The 17,063-nt window shown below is 32.4% G+C and overlaps 1 protein-coding gene across 4 annotated transcripts in view; it reads right to left on the bottom strand.

Moving 5' to 3' along the window:
• The window catches only part of USP34 (ubiquitin specific peptidase 34), a gene marked incomplete at its 3' end in the record, with an annotated part of 228,681 nt that overhangs the window by 101,698 nt on the left and 109,920 nt on the right, over positions 1–17,063 (bottom strand). For all 4 annotated transcript variants that reach the window (XR_014018694.1, XM_081265549.1, XM_081265551.1 and 1 more), the window contains 12 exons: positions 16,441–16,595; positions 15,405–15,518; positions 14,880–14,979; positions 14,590–14,749; positions 11,869–11,995; positions 11,537–11,684; positions 5,394–5,494; positions 4,987–5,196; positions 2,702–2,827; positions 1,343–1,465; positions 1,124–1,207; positions 480–566 (listed from right to left, as the gene is read on the bottom strand). Coding sequence is in view for 3 of the 4 variants with exons in the window: in XM_081265549.1 (XP_081121675.1) it covers positions 480–566; positions 1,124–1,207; positions 1,343–1,465; positions 2,702–2,827; positions 4,987–5,196; positions 5,394–5,494; positions 11,537–11,684; positions 11,869–11,995; positions 14,590–14,749; positions 14,880–14,979; positions 15,405–15,518; positions 16,441–16,595 (1,535 nt within the window). The remainder of the gene's footprint in view (positions 1–479; positions 567–1,123; positions 1,208–1,342; positions 1,466–2,701; positions 2,828–4,986; positions 5,197–5,393; positions 5,495–11,536; positions 11,685–11,868; positions 11,996–14,589; positions 14,750–14,879; positions 14,980–15,404; positions 15,519–16,440; positions 16,596–17,063) is intronic.

The raw sequence follows: 17,063 nt of genomic DNA, 5'->3' as shown, positions 1-17,063 counted from the left end.
AGCACACTTGCCTACAATGTGTGAGGCACTGGGTTCGATTCTCAGCACCACATACAAATAAATAAAATAAAGGTCCATCAACAAGTAAAAAATATTAATAAAAAGAAGAAGAAAAAGAAGAAGAAATGTCAAAATAGAATGAAAAAAAAGATGTAAAACAATGTGAAAAAGTAACAAAACGTTTGTCTACATGAATCCATATTAAGTACTAATATATAACTTAAACAATCTAAATGAAAAACGATTATAAACCTGTCATAATTCAGAGTAATTTTACCCCTGAAGAATTTTTAACACAACTGATACAAAGAAATTGTATCCCATAGATTATTAAATTCTATATTTTAAAATTTACTACATGCCATGCTTTCTTTAATTACAATGAAGTATGTATAAAAGTTACCCTTTGCTAATGGAAATGGAAGTTTCACATGAGATTAACTACTTAAATTAGTTAAAACACTAAATTTTTCACTTACCACAGTCCATGATTCCTGTTCTTTAGGCTCCAAAATTCCAGAATTAAAAATTTCTAGTAACTGTTGAAGGCCTCCAGCAGCAACAAACTATAAGCAATTGTGAGGATAATGATAAGAGAAAACCATATATATATATATATATATATATATATATATATATATAGTAAAGGTAACCCACTTGTCGATCCACCAATAATATTTGGCAAATATTATGTCTTTCATTTAGAAAATTACTTTCATTTAAATACAAAATAAATTCTATATAAAATAAATTAATTTTCAATAATTTTTTTTAAAAAATATTTTTGTGTCCAGCATGGTGATGCACACCTGTAAATCTAGCAACTGAGGAGGCTGAGGGGGAGGAGGATCACAAGAGTTCAGAGCCAGCCTCAGCAACACAGTGAGGCCCTAAACAACTTAATCCCAGGCTAACTAGGATGTCTTAACACAGAATTTCAATGGGGTGTGGGGGGGTATTAGAGCTAAAAATAGGAGTGTCAATCTCAACTGACATTATTATAAATTTAAACTATGCTTTATTTTAAATAATAAATTAATTTTAAAAATAAAAACTTATAGACCCTAATTTTGTGAAAATGTAAATTTTTATTATCAATATATCACAAAACTTATGATCAAACCTTGCAACTCCAGGAATTTTTACTATTTTCCACTTGATCCTCACTTGAATCATCTGAATCTGGATAAAGGTCACTGTAACTTCCCTGTAGGAAAAGAAAAAATTAAAATAAGGGAAGGCATTGGTAGAAAATGTTTTCTAGAATGAAAAGATAATACATTCAGCATTTTGCTCCAATGAAAATACAGGCATTTAATGATGATACTGGAATTGTAATTACCGTTGATTCTCTCCTTATTCTTCTGTTAGGTTTTCCCAGTGCTTCAATAATTTCCAGAGCATATAAAAGCTTATGGGCACTCTTAATTTTGAGAAGTTCTTTCCAATTAAGTCCATCATTACTCTTAAATTTAAAAAAGAAAAAACAGAGGTTTCAAGTCAATTGTAGTAATGGGTATCCAAAACGAAAAACTACAGAAAGACATTATATAAAAATACTAATATTACATATACTTTGAAACATATTCAAATACATAAAGACCAACTAAATAACTGGTACTAACAACATACTTTAAAACACCAATTATTCATAAAATTTTGTTCAAATAAAACCAATAAAATACAAACACCAGCATGGGAAATTATTAATTTGAAAGCCATTGTTATTTTCTAGGATCAATGTGAAATAATGTTATTCACACTAAGAAATGGATCTTTGAAATTATCATTACAGTTACTCTGGGTCATAATTAATCATTTTCTAGAGCCCATCATTTTTACATAAAAATCATGAGACATAAGACCTGTAATCACACCAAAGTGCCCAAATCATCAATAACTGGTAACATAACATTAGCACATTTGTTATTTTAATCATTTCACAGGAGTTCTACTGGAAATCTACAAAAGAAAACCAATATTACAAAAGTTTTAAAAATAATCTTTAGGGCTGGGGTTGCAGTTCAGTAGCAGAGCACTAGCGTAGCAGAAGTGAGGCACTGGGTTCGGTCATCAGCACCACATAAAAATAAACAAATAAAATAATAATAATAATCTTTAATTTAAAAAATCTTTACCAATATAGTCAACATATAATAATATGTGAAGGTATGCCCCATCGGAAGATTACTAAACACATATTGGTCAGTTGACTTGTGTAAGCATTCAAAACAAGCACTGATGCATTCATTTCACTCTAGTGTATTTTCCCTACACATTACTTTTTTAAAAAATATCTTTATTTTATTTTTACGTGGTGCTAGGAATCGAACCTAGTGCCCCACGCATGCTAGGTGAGAGCACTACCACTTGAGCCACATCCCCAGCCCCCTACACATTACTTTTTGTTGTCAAAAAGCAATATTGGAAACATACAGTAATTTCTTAAAGAAAAAAAAAAACTAACCACTGACATGAAGACAAATCCCTATTTTCTAGAGACAATTTCAGAAAGCATTCTTACCTTCTATTTACTATGCTACTCAACCTCACTAAACAATTAAAATGATACACTTTTTCTATTAAACAGGCAAAAATTATATTTAGATTTGCCGAGGTATGATACAGAAAGTGAGCTACTGCCAGCAGGAACATAACTAGTAACATCCTCAAGGAGAGTAAAAAGATTTTGTAGGCTCACCTGTTCATCTGAGATATTCTGGAATGCCATCAACATGTTAGGACAAGTTGGAAGAAGCATGAGCAGCTCCCAGACACGCCTTGACAAATTTTCTGCATGAAGATGAAGTTCTTCACATCTTAAGCTCTATACAAATAAGAACAACTGCTTTATCAAGACAGATCAGGGGAAAAAAATTAAATAAGTTCAATTGTTTGGCACAAAAATTATTAATAATCAAATTTACTCAAGTAGTGTGAAAATAAGACAATTTTAACACGGGAAATAGAATATATTTAAGACAATATGAATAGTCATAAAAAAGAAGGGATTTTTTTAAAACTGATTATAAACATTTCCCTAGAATAGCCTTTCCTTAAGGCTGGACATAAGAAATCTCAAAAGTGAGTTCACCTGTTTCATAAAACCATTAGTAAATTTCAAGACTAATTATTATCATTTCTCTTATTTTGTTAATGCATGTCCTTTTTTTTTTTTTTTTGTAGTGATAGATGGACAGAATGCCTTTATCTTATTTGTTTATTTTTATGTGGTGCTGAGGATTGAATCCAGAGCCTCACACATGCTAGGCAAGTGCTCTGCCACTGAGCTATAGCCCCAGCCCCGCATATCTTATTTAACAGTTTCAGATGAACAGACATTAAGAGGAGAAAGCAAATTTAAAGAATACTCTTTTTCATATTATCTTTTGTTAAATCTTAGCTCAGTAAGGTGCTAAGAGTATTCTAAATGATGTTTCCAAAAGTATAAAAAAATAAGTAATTAAAATGTCAAAGTACCACCCCAGAAGACAATAAACATCAAATTCACTGGGCATTTTCCATGTAGTATAATTTATTTTTATACTATTATTGCTCCTATTATATTAATTCTTTGGTGTAATACACTCTTAGGGAATGCCAAAGGAATATTCTAAAAGTCAATAAAAAGCAACTTAGTTCTTTTGGTACAAGCACTTTATAAAACCAATATATAGTAATCCCTCAATATCTATCCCCGATTGGTCCCAGCACCCCCCCCCCCCCGCTCCATGAACACCAAAATGTGGATGCCCACATCCTTTATATAAAATATATAGTACAGAATCTATGCATGTCCTCCCATAAACTTTAAACAATCTCCAGATTATTTAAAATACCAATATTATAAATACTGTATTAACAGTTGCTATACTATATTATTTAAGGAATAATGAGAAGGAAAATAATCTTCATGTTCAGAACAGATCCTCCCCGTCCCAAATATTTTCATTCCTCAGCTGGTTTAACCTACAAATGCAAAACAAAGAACAAATGCAGAACTCATGGATATGGAGATCTAACTGTACTTTAAAGGCAAGGGAATTTTAGAGCTGGAGTTTCAAGGTAAACTTGCCATTCACAACTCAATTCTGACTCAAGACTGAAATACACCTCATTTGATCATCCTTTAAACAACACTTTCATTAAAACAGAATGTCTGATCATATTAAGCACTTAAATAGTTAACAAATAAATGTGTTCCTATGTTATATTGTTTTTTGAGAGATTACTGAGAAAATTATTTTTCTTTCAATAGAAAGATAAAACAAGTTTATGGAGCTCGGTATGGTGGTACACGCCTATAACCATAGCTACTTGGGAGGCTGAAACACAAGGATCTAAAAGTTCAAGGACAACCTAAGCAAATCAGCATGCTCTTGTCTCAAAATTTAAAAAAGGAAAAGAGACAAAAACAGTAGAGGGAGGGGGAAGGGTAATGTAGGTCAGTGGTAGAACACTTGCTAGCATGTGCAAGGCTCTAGGTTCAATTCTCAGTATCACAAACAAAAATAAGATTTGTGGATGGGATAGAGAGGAAGAGCATGAGAAGAAAACTACCACTAAATGGGGAAGAGAGGTGGGAGGAAAAAAGAGGGAGAAGGGGAGTTGCACGGAAGATGGAAGGAGACCCTCATCGTTATACAGAATACATGTATGATGTTGTGATGAGAAAAAGAAAAAAAAAGTGTGTCACATTAGATTGGATAGAGAGAAATGATGGGAGAGGAGAGGAGGGGAGAAGTAGGGGGGATAAGAAGGGCAGCAGAATAGAATAGACATTATGATTGATGTATGTATATAGGTGACTCTATGACCAGTGTGATTCTGCAATCTGTACAATTAGAAAAATGAGAAATTATACCCCAATGATACAAATGTATGAATTGCCAAGATCATTGTAATGTCATGTGTAGATAATTAATTAATTAATTAAAAATTAAAAAAAAAAAAAAGATTTGTGGAAATGAAGTCTGATATGGTTACCTCACTATCATCCACTGCCACCTTTCCCGAGGGTGGTTTAAATGATGCAAGCATTTCTAATAAATCAAAAAGAGTACTTAGATGGGGTTCTTGTAAAAGCAAAAGCATCGGAATGTTGTCTTTCTGAGGGGGTGGTAGGCAAGACGCAGGGAGCTGAACACCTTCCCCTTTCCGTTCTCTCCGTGGTGCACCCAAAGATACAAATACCATCTACAAAAATAAGAGGGGGGGGGGATAATACACATTAAGTTTTTTGCTTAATAAAACAATAAGTCAAGTATAAAGTAATTTGTTGCAATTTCAATAAAATAAAAGCAATAATAAATTTTAGACTAAACTTCTAAATATTCTATTGTCTTTATCAATCAACAGCTAATTAAAGCACAAACCACAATTTATATACGTACCTGCATGTCCTTAAAACCAAGTTCATGAAGTGCTTTTTCATCATAATCTGTTGTCAACTCATGTCCAGATGAAATCATCCTTACAGGTCCCATTAGCCCTCCTTAAAAACATCACAAAAAAAGTAAAAACAATTATAGTTAATTCATTTGCTAACAAGAATACAAGGGTATAGTTAGTAATTAAGTCCACTGTACATTAACCATAAATATAACTAAGAGAATTGGAGACAGTACTAAACATGCTTTAGCAAGTTTTCAGTTGTCTGAAGTTGCCCTCAGGCAATAAAAAAATCACAAAGAAGTTCTCCATTAGGACTAGTCTAACTAGATCAATTATTATTTGTTAACAATATGAAAAATGTTATAAGAATTAAAAAATAACATTACAGAAAATTTCTGGGAATAGACTGCATTTCTTCCAAAAATACATACAGGGGAACATACAAAGATATACAAAAATATACAGAGATTCTTTAATGCCTTAGTTGGGCAAACTGGCATGTATTGATGATTAAGTTCTCTCTCCCTGTTTACTATCCACAAAAACAAAACGAGTGCAAAACAAACACATTCATGGGAATACCAGCTTTAACCTTTGATATCTATTCCTTTATTCAATAATTTAATTTATTTAAAAGGCTAACTTTGTTCAATAAACTCAACAAAGGCAACTTATTTTCTAGAATGCATAAAGTTCTTTTTGTTGTCTCCACCTTTCATTTCCTTACCTCAAAACTGTGCTTCCCTATTCAGATCTACTTGCCCTTTCTTAAGCATGTTCATCTCAAGAACTAAAATGTTCCTGTTCAGGAATTTACAAGGTCTTCTTCCCTAATTTCCTTCAAATCTCTCATTAAGAAAATTCCTCCCAACCACTCAATCTAAAGGGCCTCATTTCACTACTGGCCCTTTACTCTGCTTTATCTTTCCTTAAAGGATGTATTTACATCTGTCTCTCCTCAAAAAACTCCTCCCAGTTCCACATGCAGAGATTTCATTTTATATATACATATGTATTCCAGGCACTAGAAACAGTAGACATTATTGTATGATGTATGAATTTTTTAAAAGGAAATGCCTAGAAGAATAGAAAAATTAAGCAAAACTATGAAACACTGATGAATAGACATTAAAAATATTGAATTTTCCTAACTTAATGTAAAAAAAATTTTCAGAAATAATGACTAAGGGAGGAGAACTACTTTCTATAGTGACATATAACATTTAAAATTACCTTTTCTCTTCAAATAAAAAAAATTCTACAGGACATTACTTCAAACAGAGTAGAAAAATGGCTTTCCCCAGTAAGATTCATTTTAACAATTCCCTTAAGTACAAGTGGTTTGCAATAGATTTTTTTTAATATTTATTTAGTTGTAGATGAACACATAGAATGATTATTTATTTTTATGTGGTGCTGAGGATCGAACCCAGTGCCTCACACATTCAAAACAAGCAGTTTACCACTGAGCTACAGCCCCAGCCCCAGCCCCAGCCCCAGCCCTAGCCCCAGCCCCATATTTTCTGTTCCTTCTCTTTAATTTTAAGCCAAGAAATCTTGGCCCTTAGGGATTGATAAATATCTAATCATACTTTCTTTGGAACTTGCTTACTGTTCATCAATACAGATACTACATTTTAAACATACCATAAATTAGAAATAGTTTTTTTCTTCCGTCAAAATGAGTAATACTTGTATGAATACATTATAGTTATTTCTCAGGATTCTCCACTCTATATATTTATCAATAAATTTTTTCACAAAATCATGCACTTTAAATGTTCAATGATTACCCTTGTGTGCTTTTCCTCACAGAACTTGATATTAATTTATTAATATAGACAATTTCAGAGTAATTTCAAATTCTAAACAGAAATTCCACTGAAATCTTAGATAAAATAAACTAAAAAATAAATTTGATATTTCTATAATATTCAGTAGATAGACATGCTAGGTATCTATTTATTCAGTTGTTCATACACACACACACACACACACACACAAAATCTCAGAAATTTTTATACTCATATACTTCACAAATCCCTCACATTAAGCATAATGAGGTGCTGGGGCTGTAGCTCAGTGGCAGAGCACTTGCCTAGCATGTGTGAAGCACTGGGTTTGATCCTTAGCACCAGATAAAAATAAACAAAATAAAGGCTTTCTGTCCATCTACAACTACACAAAAAAAATTTTTTAAAGATCACTATAATGATATATAACATCAAATTCCACTATTATGTATAATTATAATATGCCCCCCAAAAACCATGGGGGCGTAGGCCTGTAATCCCAACTACTCAGGAGGCTGAGGCAGAAGGCTAGCAAGCTGAAGGCCAGCCTCAGTAATTTAGCAAGAACCTGTCTCAAAATTAAAGAGGGGGGGGGAAGGGAGGAAGAAGAAGAGGAGGAGGGGGGGGAGAGGGGAGGGGAGGGGGGAAATGTATCTTGGCAGGTAAGTGCCCCTGGTTCAATCCCCAGTACCCACCCATCCCCCCCACACACAAAATGATCATAACTTTTTAAATTGTTATAGAGCACTTCTTTAGTTTTCAATTCATCATCATTATTCCCTGATTAAAACTAAGTTCTCTCTTCCAAAAAGTATATTTCTTACTCTAATCATTTTGTATAATACAAAACTAGGGGAAAAAATGAATGCTAGTAAAGCACAGTGTTTATTAAACAAAACTATAGCCACTGGATAAATTTTTATTAAATGACTTTTCCATCTTAATAAACTAATCAAATATAGCTTATGATCACTGATCTTTATACACTTAAAACAAAACACCTGTGGTCATGATGACTGCTAAGACAATACAACACTGATTTGTTTCCTACTGTTACTCTTGTTAAACATGAAAGACGTTTTTCTAAAAGAGAACTCAGATTCTGAGTTCTTTTTAATAAAAAAAACTGCTTGTTCCTAGTGCACACTTATAACCCCAGCTATTTGGGAAGTTAAAGCAGGAAGATGCAAAGTTACAGGCCAGCCTCAGCATCTCAGTGAGACCACACCTCAATATAAGAAGAAAAGGGAGTGCAGCTGAGTGATATAGGGTCTATCTAACACACCTGAGACCTTGTATTGAACCCCCAATACCACCACCACCAAAAAAAAATTGCTTATTCCAGTTTAGGAAAGCATTCTTAACTTTAAGAAAATATTAATATAATGAATGTTTCAAAACAAAACAAAAAAGAAATAAAAATTGTAAACTCTCTGGTTATTATGATAAACTAAACAACACATCTCTAATTTTTCCCTCTGAAACTCTATGAAAAATATGTTTTAAAAAAGTTTACATAAATTGAGAGGAAAACAATGTAAGAGATCATATCAAAGTTTGCAAGAAGTAAACCAAATAAAATTTAATGACTAGCAAGTTCCTAAAAAAATCAAATTCTAAACCAGAGAAATAACCTCATATTCTATACTATATTTTATAATGATTTGGCACAGTTAATATCAACAATGAACATTCCCACCCTACAAAAGCCAGAATGGAAGGAAGGGGAGAGGTGAGAGAGAAAAAAAAAAAAATGAATAGTGCCTCAGGACACTATGAGACATTAATAGTCTAGGCACTTTTAATTCTAGACTTATACATTAAATGGGTAAGGTGAGAAGAGAAAAAAAAAAAAAAAGCTGGGCACACTGTTACACACCTGTAATCCCAGCAATTCAGCAGTATGAGGCAGGAGGAGGAGAGCCTGGACAACTTAGCTCAATGGTAAACCCCTGGGTTGAATTCCCAGTACCACACAGACACACAGAAAAAGATAACTGCTATCCATGTCTATGTTGTTATTACTGGAGTAGACAAAGACCTACACTACAAAGCTATAGTAGCTAAATTTTATACTACACTATAAAATTTAGAAAAAAATCCAGGCAAGGGGGCATATGCCTATAACAGCAACTTTCAGGAGGTGGAGGCAGGAGGATTGCCTTATTAAGACTTATTAAGACCCTGTCACAAAATTAAAGGACTACAGGTATAAATCAGTGGCAGAGAACCCAAGGAGGGAAAGAAGAATGAAAGGAAGAAGGAAAACAAGCAAACAGATAGGAAAGAAAGGAGACGGGTATGAAAAAATAATGAGAAACTTTTCTTCCCTTAAGACACAGGGTCTCACTACGTTATCAAGGCTAGTTCTAAACTCTTTGAGCTTAAATGATCCTCCTGACTCAGTCTCCAGAGAGCAGGTATTATAGGTAAGTGTCACTGTATCTGTGAAGAGATACTCCCTCCCACCCCCACCCCCACCCCCCACCAAAGACAGGATCTTACTATGTTGCCCAAGATGGTTTGAATTTCTGTCCTCAACTGATCCTTCTGCCTTCACCTCTAAAGTAGATGGGACTATAGGTGCTGGCCACTATGCCCAGCTGAGAGAGATTTTTCATCAAATTCCCTAGAATTTCACCTCAGAAACTTTCTCCCAAGAAACTCTGTATTAGCTGGATACAGTGGTGCACACCTGTAATCCCAGTGACTGGGGAGGCTGAAGCAGGAGGATCTTCAGTTCAAAGCCAACCTTAGCAACTTAGTGAGGTCCTAAGCAACATGGCAAGGGCCTGTCTCAAAATTAAAAGAGCTGGAGATGTGGCTCAGTGGTTAAACTCCAATGGGTTCAGTTCGCATTACCAAAACAACAACAAAAATACAACAACAAAAAACTTTCCAGGAATTTAATTTCCTTATATGAAAATGTTAAGCACTACAAGAAAAGAGGAAAAATACAAATGAAAAGCTATCATTTGAGTTAAAAAAAAGAGAGAGAGATTTATTACATTATATCTTGTGATATATGAAACCAGAAATAATGTGACTCAAGCAAAAATGGAGGTAAGAGGGAGGCTTTTCCACATTTATTATTTCCTACCAAAAATGTAATTATTGAAGAAAACAATAGTGAATTCACTAAGAGTTGATACTTTAGAGAAGGCATATGATACATCTTGTAGTCAGATCTTTTGTTCCTTACTGCAAGAATGTCAGAGATGCTCCTTACTGAAGGATTCATAGCCAAGTGAAGAAGGTCCCCAAAATATCTTTTAGACATTTTAGATCTTCTTTTCTAAATACTTACAGGTTAGTATTTTCTTATCCAAAAGTGCTTTGGATTTCAGGATTCTTCAGATTTTGGAAAATTTGCATAGACTTTACTGTTGAGCATACTTAATTAAAAAAATTCCAAGATCCAAAATTCAAAATCCAAAACTGCTGAGCATCATGCGGTGCTCAAAATGGTTTAGATTTCAGATATTCATGAGCTATGCTTAACCTGTATTCAACTATTATTTCAGACCCTTAAATTAGAAGTAAAAACATTTTTCATGGTCATTTCTCTGAGTAGTTCACATTTTAGGTGCGGAAAGACAGTAAAAACCAACTAGTTGGTACAAGTAATAGAGGAATTTTTCAGGTGTATTTGAGGCTCACCTGAAAAAAGTTCCTAACACAATACATTTTTGGAAGAAAAGGAAAGCAGCATGGGTGAGATTCAAGGGGGTATTAATTTCCTATGCTTAGAAAAAATAAAATACATCAAAAAGGCAGAAAATTTTTACTGGGCAATATGGGGTACTTGAAGAATGTTTGCAAACAATATCTTAAACAACTCCCAGCAATTTTAAACCTAAAAGGTAACTGTACCAAGGGGAGGGGAACATATGTGGTGAACCTTTAAAGTAAAGGATTAAAGTTGCTCTTATGGTTTGAATATTTGTCCTGTACCAAAATTCTTGGTGAAATTTAATCGCCTATGCAATTAGTGTTAAGAGGTGGGGCCTTCTTGAAGGCTGTGAGGTCACAAAAGCTCCTCTCTCATGAATGGATAAATAGCTGTATAAAAAGGTTTGACAAAAAAAAGTGTGTTTCTTTTAGGCCTTCCACCTTCTGCAATGTGAGGAAGCAAAATTCAAGACACCATGTTAGAAACAAAGCAGCTCTCTGCACCGGCTGCTGGCACCTTGATCTTGTACTTCCCAATATCCAGAACAAAAATTAATTTCAGATCTTAATAAATTATCCAGTTTAAGAGATTCTGCTAGTACAGCATAAAACAGACCAATAGTTTCTATACAACAGAACCTAGGGGAAAAAATGAAAATTTTAACTGTTAAACTTACCAGGAAACTCTCCCTTTCTGCTGCTTTGACCAAACTCCTGAAGCTGAGCTTGTTGATTTATTTGTTCTTTCTGTAAATTTTCATACCAATGAGTTACTTCAGCCCTAAGATCTGCTACCTGGTCACTAGGATACATTTCAATAGTCATCTGAAATATGAGATGCAACCAATTTAAAAATACAAAAGCAAAAAACACCAAACCAAACCCAAACAAGCCAAAACAACAACAAGGAAAAAAAAAAAAAAAAAAAAAACACCAAACAAACAAAAACCCACACAGATATTTGAACTGAGAAATGGGATCAATTTGGAAATTAAATTCTGTAACTTACCTTGTCAGGAAGTCCAGCAGGCTGGCATACAACCCTTAGGGGCAAAGATTGTTTGTCACTCAATGCTTTCAAATGACTACTAATACCAGTGCCTTCAATTTGCCATTGTCTCAGATGATATGCAAACCTAAGATGAAATAAAAACAAACATAGGAAAGATAAAATTTTAAAATATTTCAATGTCAAAGAAGTTTATAATGATTACAAACTGGAAAAATTCTCAGAGGGTTCCAGCACACACCAATTTATAACACTAAATTTAGGCTTAGGTTCACTATGTTGAATCAGACTTAAATGAATAATGACAAAAGACCCTAACAAAATAGTCTCCAAGAAAAATTACTGGGAAGAAAAAAATCCTATTGCAAATACTTTATAATGTAAAAGGGAGACAAGGGAAACACAAGCACCTGAAGGAATTAAAAAAAATAGTTGGGTAAATGAAATATCAAGTTATCATTCCAACATTTATAAGAAGATACAACAATATTTTTCACAGAAATATATTGTAGTAATTATGTCAGCCAGCCTAACAAAATGCATGATTGCTAAAATAATAAAATAGACAAATATTTCAAATGAAAGAAGCATCTAGCAAAACACAAACTAAATATTTGTCAATTTTCTTAGTTTTAGTTGGTGAAGACAGAATGCAGGTACCTGAATTTAATAAGAAAAAAATGGTCAATGGCTAAAATTAACCATCAATTTTAGAAAATAAGGAATAAATGGACTGATCTTATTACCTATACATGATCCAACGTCTAGGTTCTATGACTGAGCAAAAGAGTAATCTTAAAATGTTTTCAGTTGCATATTTCAAGACCAGGATTTTTTAATCTTGGCACTACTGACATTTTGAGCACAGTAATTTACTATTGTCAGAAGGCAGAAGAGAGGCTATCTCATGCACTTTAGATGTATAGCAGCATCTCTGGAGTCTGATGCCAAATAATCCCCAAGCTGTAGTAATGAAAAATATCTCCAAACATTAACTACTGTCCCTTCAGAAACAAAATCACTTCTCATTGAAAACCACTATTTAATATTATAACCTTATCTCTTTCTATGAGGAAAGCCCTTTAAGACATTATTACTATTCAGTCTTTTCATATAAAGAATACATGAAAAATGCTTATAGTTTCAATCTAAATTTTAGGCAATTGTCAATTACCACTAAACATATTAAGCACTTGAGATTTTATACTTGATACTTAATACTAGACAAAAATTTGTAAGAAAATATGCAGATAAATTTTTAGAAACACAACTTAGCTTTACTTATTTCCTAGTTCATCGGTTACTCACAAAAATGAGTATTTACATAAATTAATGCCAACATTAATTTTTAACATGAAACAAATACAAAGGGATGTTGCTACCTGGATTCATTAAACTACTAAAAAATGCTACTTAAGTATCAGAAAATAATGTACTTCCTAAAGACTATTTCTTTTAAGAGTACTAATTACAATGTTAGGTACTAGTAATACTATGTAAGTTTTAATGGTTTGAATCAATAGGTATTATCTGTTTTTTGCATCACACAAAAAATTTGGTATCATACCATTAACAGTAACTATCTCTAATAGGAAGAGAACAATTAAAGGAAACTTTCATTTCCTACATAGTATCTTAGTTTAATATCTGAATCTTATGATGAATATATACATTGAGTTTTTATTAATTTGAATGACTTTACCACATTTGCTTAATTTTTTTTTTAAACTGGTGAAAGTAATGAGGCACAGTGAAGGTTCTATGAGAAAAAATAATCAAAAAGTCCTCTCACACATTCACTGAAAACAAAAGAAATTATTTAAGTGCTATTTTTACAAATTGTAATCATAATAAAAGAATTCTGCAATGGTCAAATGTTTCAAACCATGGAATCATGTTATTTATAAGAAATGTGTTGGGTACACCTTTTTTATTCAATATTTCCTGATATTTTAGTAAAAAACATTAATAAACATCACTTGTAATATCTAACTTTCATTATCTAACTAAGATCTGAGGTTGAAAGAAGTTACTTTTAACAATTTTTCAACACAGTTCTTAGTACTTTTACATTTACTCATAGTTAATGATTTTTAACAAACAATTTCTTAATTAAAACTATCTACTCACCTTTCATTTCAGTTGGTATATTCATAAATGTTAATTTGCTTTATTTCTGTATTACACAGGGTATGTCTAAATTAATTATACAGATATTCATTAACACAGAATTTTTTGGTCATGTTTCCATGGTAAATGGAAATTCAAAATTAAAATACTGTCTCCTAGTCCAGGAAGAAAAAAAAACAGCAAATGAAACAAATGACTCAATTTGATTCAACGATGAAAGATTATTTGATGTTCTTCGTGAGAGTTTTACGTGTAACTTTTTTTAGAAGTGATGTTTCTGCCTTTACAATCATATAATACCTTTTTAGAAATGGAGTTTTGTTCAGAGATTCTTGTTCATGCATATTTGTTCAGAGTCTAATGATTTTTAAAGCTTTACAACTTTTTTCAGGAAACTACATTTCCTCTTCCAAGGTGAAACGGGTACAGATTCTAAATAAAAATTAATTACATCTATTACTGACCCTCTGGTTTTGGTAAATTATGCTTTCTCCTTACACTCAACAAAAATTTGGGTTTAAGAATACATTTGGACTTGTCAGCAATAAAAGGACTGAAATTCATTCTAATAGTATAGCATTAAAAAATTACCTTCTCCTAAATGCTTCCAGATGTGTCTTCAGCATAAGCAGTCCTCTTTCTATAACTGTGAGACTTGAGTGTGATTCCTGTTCAAGACTGCTAGAAGCTATCATAAGACTTTCCATGCACTTACTAATAAATTCTTGTTCCTTCTCCAAACCCGTTTTACCTGAAAGCCAGATGTTTACACATATTTTAATCTTAGTCTTCTTTAGATATATTAAAGAAAATCAAATGAAATTTAATTTAACCAAATGCTCTCACATAATGATTACTTATTAATATTTCAAATCACTTACCATTTATATAATAGGAGTTGATATACTGAATAGCTGCTCGACTCACATCACCAGATTGTGCTCTTAAAGCAATGCCCCAAAATTGGTCCATACCACATAGCTAGGAAAGAAAAATATAAAGACATCTTTGCGTTTTGTTGTTAAATGCTGAAACTTATCAGAAGATTTAAATTCTAACTTAAAATCATACAATAATACTAAATAGCTCAAAAATCAGATTTGAGACAAATTAGCCTACCATTTCAAATTATCCAGGAATTTCTAAGAGACTACAAGAGCACTCAGATGGCCTCTTTTCTATAAATCAGTGAAAGTATAATAGGTTTTCATTAAGCACCTCTAAGGTTATCTTTGATAATGAAAAAAAAATCATTTGGTTTAAAAACCAAAAGATAAAGTTTTTCAAACTTAGAATAAGAGTCTATTTGATAATAAGTAAATAGGTTATATAGTAATCTAATTTGAACACAAGGAAAATTCCACATACTTGCTTAATAAATTCTAACAATAACTATAAAACCATACCTCAGAGTTTGAACCACCATCATAGGCACTGGTAGCCAATCGAGCCAAATTACAGAGATGCTGAAACAGGTTTAAGCCGGTCATGCTGATTGTTTCAGGTTTTAGTTGGGGCATCTTGGGAAAAAAATGTTAAATCTAAATTAGTGAGATAATTAGTTTAAAAGTGTTATAATATATAAGTTGACAAATTTTATTTTACTGAAAACATTATAGAAGACAATATCAATTCATAATCGTAATATAATTTTTAAATTAAAACACTATTTAGTGATATTCTACTCAGGCATATCTGAAGCCTACCCGACTGACTTATGTTTCAATTTTCAAAAAGTACAGAGACCCAAATCAGACAAAGTGAATAAAAACATTATGTCATCTATCGAATTTCTACATTATATACTTTTATGAGTTAGGTAACAACGTTTATAGTTTGTATTAAAGTCAGTGCATGAAATTTAAGATAACTTGAATTTAAGTTCTATTTGTAGCCTGGTCCTGAATCTATTATGTGATTTTAATTTTTATATTCTAAAACTCATTCATATTTACTCTACTACAGATATAATGTGAGATCACAAAACTAAACATAAGAAAAATAAGTATGTTGCTTCATTTTCAACATTCAAATGGGAATAGTTCATATAGAAAAATTAACATCTAGACCAACTGTTGCATCTAATGGAGGAAAACAAGAACCCAAACATTTTTACCATCATGACAATACTTTCTCAGGAATCTACAATTTGGAGAATGACTGATATTTGCCCAGAAGACTGATTAAAACCACAGCCATTTAACTAAGGAAGAGTCACAAAATACAGCTCTCACACTTGTGTAATCTAAGTACTTACATAACTACATAAGTAGGAAAAAGTTACTGCAAAATCTGAGTGGCAAAAAATTATATAATGACTGCCAAAACATAGTACATTTATCTGGTTTTAAAAAAAATAAGAGAAAACATTACAGAATTCATATTTCAAAAGATGAAAAGGGAATATAGAAAAACAACAAAACTATCAGGAAAGGATATTACCTTTTCTAGGAAAAGATGTTTGTAGGTTTCCATTCCCATAGCATGTTGATCTTTACTTCGAACTTGATTTAAAAACCAATGGAGCGCATCATCATAACACTCAGAATCTTCTACTAAACAATGCCATAAAATGTCGACTTGCTCTAAACTTAACCCTAGATAAAAATATGTATGTAGTATTTACTATCTGAATCACAATTCTTTATGACTTCCTTTTTGGCATATATACAACATTTTGGTCGAAATACAATGTTCTAGAAGCACCAATTTAGCCAAAATCTAAAGGAGATATAACCCCTCTTTTTTTTGGTGGTAGTACTGAAGACTGAATCCAGGAGCACTCTATCTTTGACCTACTTTCCTACCTTTTCTTTTATTTAAGACAGAATCTCACTAAATTGCATAGACTGGGTTCAAACTTGTGATCCTCCTGCCTCAGTCTCCTAAGTAGCTGGGATTATAGGAACACAACACCACAGCTGGGTCTTAAAGCATTTTATAAGATGCTTTCAAAATATAAATATAACCTATACACAAATCACTTGAAAAAAGTTATAAAGTATTCTAGAAGAGCCAACTGATCTAAAATATAATTCTCCCTAAAACATGAACATACCATTTCA

The sequence above is a fragment of the Spermophilus citellus genome, assembly GCF_964194105.1.
Source record: "Spermophilus citellus genome assembly, chromosome: 13".
In the NCBI taxonomy this organism is placed as follows: domain Eukaryota; kingdom Metazoa; phylum Chordata; class Mammalia; order Rodentia; family Sciuridae; genus Spermophilus; species Spermophilus citellus.
This window is presented reverse-complemented; position numbering and strand designations above follow the sequence as displayed.